Source organism: Sinocyclocheilus anshuiensis, unplaced genomic scaffold, assembly GCF_001515605.1.
Source record: "Sinocyclocheilus anshuiensis isolate Anshui unplaced genomic scaffold, SAMN03320099.WGS_v1.1 scaffold238, whole genome shotgun sequence".
In the NCBI taxonomy this organism is placed as follows: Eukaryota; Metazoa; Chordata; class Actinopteri; order Cypriniformes; family Cyprinidae; genus Sinocyclocheilus; species Sinocyclocheilus anshuiensis.
The window spans coordinates 454,608-464,247 of record NW_015547674.1 but is presented as its reverse complement, the minus strand read 5'-3'; the positions used below and the strand labels follow the sequence as shown (position 1 = coordinate 464,247).

Below are 9,640 nucleotides of genomic sequence, written 5' to 3'. Positions count from 1 at the left end.
CAAAAAAAAAAAAAAAAATACATATATATATATATATTTTTTTTTTTGAGAATCTCCCTCTACACATTTGCAGTAAGATGGAAAATGCACGTTTTTTATATTTTGGATGTATTATAGGCTTCTCACTGGATCTAGCACGTTTTTTTAAGAAACATCAAATATATATATATATATATATAAAAATTTTTTAAACATACCAATTTTAAACACATTTCAACCTATAATTAAAAAAATGTGCATTTTCCTCACTGCAAATGTGTAGTGGAAAAAAACCCCTCAATTCTCATTATTGTAATGTGTTCTGAGGCTTTTTTTTTTCTGTACCTTCCTGTTATTTACTGTTAATTTCGTTAACGAAAAGTATGACACAAAATGTTTGTTGACGAGCTTTTTTCCCCATGACTAAGACGAGACGACAGTAAGGTCAATAAATGATAACTGTGACTATATTAACGTGCAGCATCAATGACGATAAAAGACGAGACTGCAACGTATTTTTAAAAATAAAAACTATACCAAAATTTTAATTTTCGTCAAACAAAACAATCAACACACGAGCTTTCATGAGTGCGGTTGCCAGATATCAAGAGTCTAAATCCCCAAATCACAGCTTCTCTGTTAAAAGGATGCATTTGGTGTTCTGCTTATCAATCTGGCAACCGCTCGCTCTTCATCACGGAAGCGCCGACGACGATCTGCGTGCGAGATGTTCAGTCAGTCTGTGCTCTGTCACGAGATCTCGACTGTGTTGATTGTGTTTGCTGAAATAAATTAACCGCCGTTGTTTTAATAGAGAAAGATGATTGCAATTTGGAATTACTATCAGGAATTTTACTGTTAAAATAGTTTTTGTTCGTTTTCGTAATGTAGACGGAGAGAGTGCATATCAAAAATCGTTGATATTGATTTAGATATTAAATAGCCTGTAATAAATCAGTGCACTAGATGAGATCAAATCAAGTCCACATTCTATTGATTTGTGCTTGATGGTGAAAGAGCAATACCTTGACATTTCTCAAATAACAAGCTTTTCTATTGTAATTTTTTTTTTTTATCAGTTTAACTATTATTCAGCATGACACACGTGATCGTTTTCATTCACTAAAGCTAGACTAAACAAAAACAGGACAAGCTTAACTAGAAATTATAACTAAAAAGCACATCCGACGCAGGACTAAGAGTAAATAAAAAATGACAAAATGAACGCAACTGTTATTATTTAAAAAATGGTGCTTTCTTATATGAACAAAAACATTCAAATACACGTGAAAAGATTAAAAGTAACAAAATGAATAGAAATTAAAAGACGGCAAAATATAAAATAAAAATACTACCAGAATTCATGCAAAGTGTGAGAAATGAGAATTCGGGGGGGAAACCTAATTGTAATGAAAACGTCAAATACAAAACAAAATCTTTTCCATTTCCTCATAAATATGTCTAGACTTGTTCACGGATTTGTGACATTCATATAATTCAAATATTTCTTCTGCTGTTTTCTTCCGTCCATCTAGTCATCTAAAGAACCCCGTCATCGCTCAGAAAATTCAGAAACTGATAGATGTGGGGCTAATAGCGATCCGGTGATCAAAGAAAGAGCAGAAAAACCAGGACATTATTCATCTGCAGAAGAGCGGCGGCTTTCCAAACCAATCATTCTCAACCTGACCCCTCTCCGCTCGACCCAATAGAGAGTGTGTGTGTGTGTGTTTTAAGCCTTAATTAGATTAATGTGGCTCAATCAGTCTTTCCTCAGCATTCACTAGTGTCAGTCATCATGGCTTTCAGACGGTTTATTCTTCATGAAAGGAAAAGTTTGAGAGCATCTAGCCTTCGATACATTACTGTGTTAACAGAGTGGGTTTGAGCCTTCATATCAAAAACACTATTATGTTTATGGTTTGTATTTATTAGATTTTTTCTACATCTCAGTATTCGGCAGATTAAATGCAGATGTTCTGGTTTTGAGGAGAGGGCAGGGAAGCATTGTGACATTAATTCTCTCATAGGCCTGTAGAAACCTGTCTGTCACTGAATGTGAATGCATGGCTGTTATTGGACTCTGTAATGCTCTTCTGTTGAGGGCTCGTTCACGCTAAACTGCCTCCCACCTGTTTGCCATCGATTAACTGACTGTGATTTCAGCTTCACCGTATTGTAAAGCAGCATCAGTTTAATAAAGTTCTGGATCCATGAAGCTGTGTGACCTGTGTGTGTAACTCGCCATGCATTCATCGTGGGTTTTACCACTATGTTTGCATTATGCAGGTTGTGGTTACAATGTGCAGTATACGATCACATCACAGTGTTTGGGAGACTGTATCTTGACCGTCAATTTTCAGCGTGATTTGACTAAGAAGCAAAATCAGCTGCCATTTTTACTATCGCCTTCACACATTGGCTGTTCATGCTACAGTCTGCTGTTAAAAAAAAAAAAAAGTATATGAATAGGACACGCATTATGCAGTTTCAAACAGTTCTATGCTGCATGAGTTAATTTTGTGCATGATAATACAGTGTTGTAGTCAGAGGCTACCATCAACAGTTTGGTTACAAACATTCTTAAAAATACAAAAAAAAAAAAATTTTTTTTAATTCTTACAAATGTTGGTGTTCAGCAAAAGACAGAAACTCACACAGGTTTGGAACAACTTGAGAGTGAGTAAATGATGACAGAATTTTTATTTTTGGTGAACTATCCCTTTAAGGAAAACTGCAGTTTGAGCAATTAATTAAAACTACACTAACAAAATGTTATTAATGGCAAAACATTCATCCTCCAAACTATGTATTTACCCAAATATTCTGCTATGTTGATTTATTTTTCATTGCTGTCGGGATGGATTTCGCGGGAAATTGCATGCATGCGTCATTCACGCGTGAGTGTGAAGTAAAATCTGTACACAGAAAAAGTAGCTGAAGCCCAGCAAACAATGTTTGGTTCTCTTTCAAACATTCGTTCGGTATCTGACCAATCCTGACCAATCCTGGAAGCACCAATTACACCACGTCTGTCAGTTGACAGACCAATCACGACAGTGATGCAGGGAGTCCTGCCTCCATATATATATCACTGCATAACGGTCCCTACCGCATTCTCATTCTGTTCCCTGTGAAGATCTTTTGGAAACTAAATCCTCGGTTGCCCTCTTTTCAGGATTAGCTGCTTAACTGTTCTTAGACGAGCCGTCAAGTAGTGTTGTCACGGTACCAAAATTTCAGTATTCGGTACCAATACCAGTGAAAATCCACGGTTCTCGGTACCGAAGCAAAACACAAAAACATGCTAATTAAAAATTTTGACTATACATTCATTTAATCCAAACGGTGTACATATTTAATTTTAAAGGGATTTTAAAACCTTCTAGAGTTATTCAGCCAAGAATTACAACTAAGTTAGCTAAAAAAATAAAAGCCAGAACTGCTGTTCTGACTGATAAGACACAAACAATGTTTACCATTTGTACATTCTCTAGCGCATATTTTAGATTCACAATTCATTTAAAAGCCTCTGGTGTGTAAAAATAGTAAATATCATGTCCTCCTGTTTTTTTTTTAATCCTAATAAAAGTTATAGGAGCATTAAATAGTTAATAAAGAAACTTCATTCTAATGCTCATTATATTAGCGTTAGCCGCGCTTATGCTAACGATTACCTACTCTAATAACAGCATTCATTTCAATCCGACATTCAAATTAAAATATTGAATAATATTCAAACAGAAGCGGTGTTTCCCACAGACTTGCACTCTATTTGTGGCGGCATATATATATGCAAATTCATTCTCTACCAGCAGAAGGCGCTTGTAGAGCGTGAGAGATCGAGACCAGTCGTTTCCTTCAGAAGTACAGTGATATAAAAACACCTTCACGTGCAGTGCTCATGTTTATTCAACGAAGTCAAAGCCTTTTGGAAAATCTATTTGTGGCGGTCAGTTTTGATATTGTGGCGGGTGCCTCAAATAAATCAATGTATGGGAAACACTGAGAATATCTAAATATTAAAAATTAAAATGAAACCTACCTGCTTGAACTCTTTCATTTGATCTGGGTGTCTGTCTTTAAAGTGTTTTGTTAGTTTGGTGTGTTTCCTCATTTTGAGGTCGCCACATCTAAGTGCTTTTATGAAGAGAGCGCATCTGCGCACCTTTCGGATAGCGCATCAATAACCAGGTTTACCGGGTACTCGGTACCACCTGGTACCGTAACGTTTTCATTTTTTTAGTACCGACTTGGTACCGAAGTACCGGGTCTTATTGAGTCGCATGCCCCGGTTGTTAAAACGGTAATTCCTGCAGTCCCTGCGTGCGTTTCAGAAATGAAGCATTTCTGGGACAAACACTGGGACAAACCCCAGACTGGGTGTGCACAACATGGAGGGGCTAGGGATGTCAAATCCCCCTCCTGTTGAGCTATCAGTGGCACATCATCTTAACCCTAATCGCAGAGCAGCTTTTTCTTCTGACTCAGCTTCACTGCCAGCACGTACTGAGCACTTAACAGCCTCAGTTTTTCAGAAAATCTATCATTCCTCTGCTCTGGCAGTGAGGGCTCTGAATGCTACCTCTATCCTCACTGCTTATCAAGCAGAGCTCATGAAGGAGATGGGGAGACAAATGGATGCTGGGTCACCAAACCCAGCTCTCTGGGAAGAGATCTGCGTTATTGCCAATCTCAACCTGAGAACCTCCAGGGGCGCAGTCCAGAGCTGCGGCCGCAGCATGGGCTTGGCAGTGGTGGGTGAGCAAGCTCTCTGGCTGGGACTTTCAGGGCTATCTGACAGAGAGAAAGCTGATTTCATGGATGCCCCGGTTGAGCCCAAAGCCCTTTTCAGAGCATCAGTCACTGCTATGCGCCAACGGTGTGATCTGAGGAAGCAGGAGGGTGAGGCTTTCCAAGCTTGCCTCCCCCGAAAACCCATTCCTAAGGCTTCTCCATTAGCATACTCTGGTTTTGATGCCCCCCTCAGAAGTGGTCAGCCGGCTTTCAGGAGCCCCAGACCTCCCCAGCCTCAGCAGACTGAGGCACAGCCTAAGCCAGCACAGCCCAGGGGAAAACCTTCCTTTGCAGCAGCGGCAGCTAGACACAGACCGGCGAACCCTCAGGGAGGGAAGAAACACCAGGCAACCTAACCCGTCCTCATGTTCTGGACGAGGGGACAAGCAACAGCACTCGTGGAGTATCTGTTGTTATCCTCCCACTTCCTTTGCAGCAGCGGCAGCTAGACACAGACCGGCGAACCCTCAGGGAGGGAAGAAACACCAGGCAACCTAACCCGTCCTCATGTTCTGGACGAGGGGACAAGGAACAGCACTCGTGGAGTATCTGTTGTTATCCTCCCACTTGGGAACTGTCAAAAAGTTCTCTTTTGACCAGTTCAGGTGTGGAGTTGGCAACAGTTCCCCCAGTGCCCCACAAAGAAGTTCTCCTCCCTCCACCCACGGAGTTGCCGGAAAGGGCAGAGGGCAGTTCACAAGAAAATATGTGTGGTGTGAAAATAAAAAAAATCCCTGTGCATCCAGGCAGTGGGCCGAGGGCACAGCAAGGTTTGAAAATAAAAACACACACAAAACCAAAATTACTCAATTCAGAGCTGCAATCCCCAGCTCCCCCGCGTCATTAGAGGGCGAGAGTTGCTGCGGTCCGCTCGCTGCTCACGTGGAGAGCTGGCGCGCAGGCGCAGTACACCCCTGGGTTTTATCTATGATACTGAAGGGTTATCATCTGCAGTTTGCTGTAAAACCACCAGTGTTCAACAGTGTGTTGATGTCAGCCGCAGAAGGGGAGTCCGCTCAAGTTTTAGAGGAAGAAATAGCCGCTTTAATAAGGAAAAGAGCAATTCGAATTCTGCCGCCGGAGGACAGCCGGCACGGCTTTTACTCCTGGTACTTTGTAATTCGCAAGAGAGGGAGAGGTCTCCGTCCCATTCTGGATTTGCGGAACCTCAACAAACACCTCAGAAAATACAAGTTCAAAATGCCCACATTCAAAGCGCTGTCACATTTTATTAGCGAGAAAGACTGGTTCACCTCAGTCGATCTGGAAGACGCATATTTCCATATAGACATCTACCCGGCACACAGGAAGTTCCTCAGGTTTGAAAAGCTGCCTGGTGCCCACACAGGAGATAGTCTATCTAGGCCTCAGACTGAACTCAGATCGGTATCAAGCGTCTCTGTCAGAGGAGCACATCAGGTCAATTCGCAGCTGTCTATCCCTTTTTCAAAAAGGGAACAAAGTCCCATTCAGACTGTGCTTACGCCTTCTGGGGCTGATGGCCTCGACAGTCTCGGTTATTCCTTTGGGACTGTTGCGAATGAGAGAGTTTCAGAATTGGACAGCAGCACAACACTTATGTGCAAAACGCCACTTCAACCGCAGAGTGATGGTGTCACCACTTTGCATGCGTGCTCTCCGTTATTGGAGAAACCGCTCGTTCCTCGAATCAGGGACTCCGCTGGGTGCAGTTTCCATGAGGAAGGTGGTAACGACGGACGCGGCGCTTTCAGGTTGGGGTGCAGTGTGCGAGGGCAGAATAGCGAACGCTCTGTCTTGCTGCAGAGCATGCACATAAATTACCTAGAACTGTTAACAGTGTTTCTAGCTTTGGAACATTTTGTGCAGTTTCTGCGGAACCACCATGTTTTGATCAGATCAGAAAACACGACCACGGTGGCATTTATAAATCGCCAAGGGGGTACACGCTCCCCTCAGCTTCACAGTCTGGCACAGAAACTGATTGTGTAGGGCAGGAAACATTTTCATTCATTACGGGCAACGCACGTACCGGGAATAATGAATGCGGGGGTGGATCTCCTGTCCAGGGGGAATCCTCGGTATGGAGAATGGACACTTCTCCCTCAGGTAGTGGGCCAGTTGTGGAAGAGATTCGGCCACTCTGCCGTAGATCTCTTCGCATCGCACGAAAACACTCACTACCCTCTGTTCTTCTCGCTAGCGAGAGACGGTGCGCCTATGGGTGTGGATACCCTGGCGCACCCGTGGCCAAACGTACTGCTTTACGCGTTTCCTACGCTAAGTCTGATCGTACCAACTCTAAGAAGGGTAAGGGAGTGCGGTCACTCAGTCATATTGATTGCCCCGAACTGGCCGGGGAAATTGTGGCTGAAAGAGATAATGCAGCTCCTATGCGACCAGCCCTGGCCTCTCCCGATTCGCAGAGACCTCCTCTCACAAGCGCGTGGGGAGATTTTTCACCCCGCCCCGGACAAAGTTGCTCTTTGGGCTTGGCCCGTGAGAGGTCAAACTTAAATGCTACTGGGTTGCCTCCGAGGGTGTTCGAGACAATTCAGAATGTGAGGGCTGCCTCGACGCGCTCTGCTTACGATAGGAAATGGAATGTTTTCGAGCAATTGTGCGCGCATAAGCACATTGTTCCGTTTCTCTGCTCTGTCGCAGATGTGTTGTTTTCTGCAGGAACTTTTGGATAAAGGCAGAGCTTTTTCTACCGTTAAGGTGTATCTCGTGGCGATTTCTGCGTGTCAGGTGGGGATTGACAATAACACTATTGGTCGATGCCCGCTGGTATGCAGGTTTATGAGGGGTGCACTGCGTTTGAAAAGGGTGTCAAAACCACTGATTCCGCCGTGGGATCTGTCTGTGGTCCCTGTGATCTCGTACACCTTTTGAACCTATAGACAGCAGCGATCTGAAGCTCCTTTCGCTAAAGACTGCATTATTACTGGCTGTTTCATCTGCTAAGCGGGTTAGTGAACTTCATGCTTTGTCGGTTCATAACTGCTGTATGCAGTTTGCTATGGATTACTTGAGAGTGTCTCTCAAAACTAATCCAGCGTTCGTGCCTAAAGTGAGCGAGTCAGCTCTAGCATGTAATCAAATGGATTTATTGGCTTTTCATCCGCCGACCTTTTCGTCACCAGAAGAAGAGCAGCTTCACTGTTTGTACCCTGTCCGTGCGTTGCATTGCTATGTAAACAGAATGAAAGGGCTGCGGAAGAGTAATCAATTATTTGTACTTATTCTGATTCTCATATGGGTAAACCTATTTTTCGTCAGCGCCTGTCCAACTGGGTAGTGGAAGCTATTATATTGGGCTATAATAGCATGGGTCTTAGTCCTCCGGAGGGGCTGAGGGCTCATAGTACCCGAGGCGTGGCCACCTCGTGGGCATTGATTAAGGGCATTTCAATTCAAGACATTTGTGCGGCAGTGAGTTGGGCATCGCCACACACTTTTGTCAGATTTTATAGGCTGGATGTAACAGAGCCATCGTTGGCTCATTCCGTCCTTAGTGAGTAAAAAAAAAAACACTCGTACAGAGGACGTTTTTATTTTTCATATGTCCCCGTTCTATTCTGTGAATAGTGGAGGGTTTTCATTCTTATGCTATCACACATCACTGAGTTGGTTGACATGCCTGCTTCGGACAGCATATCTGCAATACAGGAGTTGTCTATATCCCATAGTGAGATACCGAACGAATGTTTGAAAGAGAACTAATGTTAGGGGAACGTTCTGTGTTTGCTGGGAGGTTGTTGTAACTAACGAAGAAAAAAAGAAAGAAGCATGGATCATAAATTCATGGCAAACCTCTGGGAATCCCTGGGTGCAGAGCTGAGACGTAGGAGAAACGATGTTCTTTCAGAAGATGCAGGAAGTTACATGAAGATACATTTTTAACCACTAGAGGGCCAACAGTTATATTGTAGCTTTAAAGTTTTTTTTTTCTTTCTTTTTTTCACATTTTTCTGGCCTTTATTTGTCATTCTAAACAACTGATACAACAATGGATTTTGATAACCTTTGGAGAAAAAAAGCAAAAAGCCATTATGGTGGTGCTGCAAAATCTCCCCAGCAGGCAGCACTGTAGTTACCTGTATAACTGATGATGTATAAGTGCAGTAATATCAAATGAATATAAGTATGTCAAATGAATTAAACTATAGTGAGGCAGCAGAAGTCTTCTAGATGGCTTTGTTTCATTTTAAAAGAGTATCTCTGTCACAGGAAGAGGAAGAGAAACCTATTTACGGTCAGCTGAAGCCTTAAGAAATCAGTCTGAAAAAGAGAAGAGCCATTGACTCGCACGTACAGAGAAAGACAGAAAGAGAAGAGGGAGGAAGTGACAAGTTCTTGAGAGAGACAGCTAGAACGTGCTGGAGACCAAGGGCGTAGTCTGCACATCGCTTAACATTTTTTGGAGCCACAACCATACGAGGTAAGAAACAGAGAAAAAAAGAAAAGAAACACGAGAGAAAGGAAGGGTGGGATGTTCTGTCTGAAGGTGTAGAAATTAGTAGAAATGAGAGGGACACGTGCACGGGCTTCAGGCCTAGACAGTGCACCGCAGAGACACTAGCTTTGTTCTGTCATGATTTCTGGAGTTTACTTTAAACTATCCCTGGTGCACTGCTGAATGAACATTTATTTGTAGATCTGTGGGTAGAGTTAAAGGAAAGCTAAGGTCTCTGATCGCATTAAACCCACACAGCATGTTTATTTCTTTCTTTTTCTGAACACTTGAATGAATGTTTTTGACAATTATGTATAATTTTATATAATGTGAAGTTGACTTTTTATTTAACGTAAATTATTTATTTTACACAGAATAAAACAATCAAGCAAATTTTAGAGAAGAACAAGTGCTGGGAAAGTAAAA

The 9,640-nt window shown here is 42.5% G+C and overlaps 2 protein-coding genes across 2 annotated transcripts in view; both read left to right on the top strand.

The window, feature by feature from the left end:
- Nucleotides 1-2,197, top strand: part of LOC107702934 (stress-induced-phosphoprotein 1-like) — a 7,514-nt gene extending 5,317 nt beyond the window's left edge. The window contains exon 14 of the mRNA XM_016505381.1: nucleotides 1,515-2,197. Coding sequence (XP_016360867.1) covers nucleotides 1,515-1,587 — 73 coding nt within the window. The 3' untranslated portion in view covers nucleotides 1,588-2,197. The remainder of the gene's footprint in view (nucleotides 1-1,514) is intronic.
- Nucleotides 2,198-9,088: 6,891 nt separating this feature from the next.
- Nucleotides 9,089-9,640, top strand: part of LOC107702932 (fermitin family homolog 3-like) — a 10,184-nt gene continuing 9,632 nt past the window's right edge. The window contains exon 1 of the mRNA XM_016505380.1: nucleotides 9,089-9,199. The gene's annotated coding sequence lies outside the window, so the exon portion shown is untranslated. The remainder of the gene's footprint in view (nucleotides 9,200-9,640) is intronic.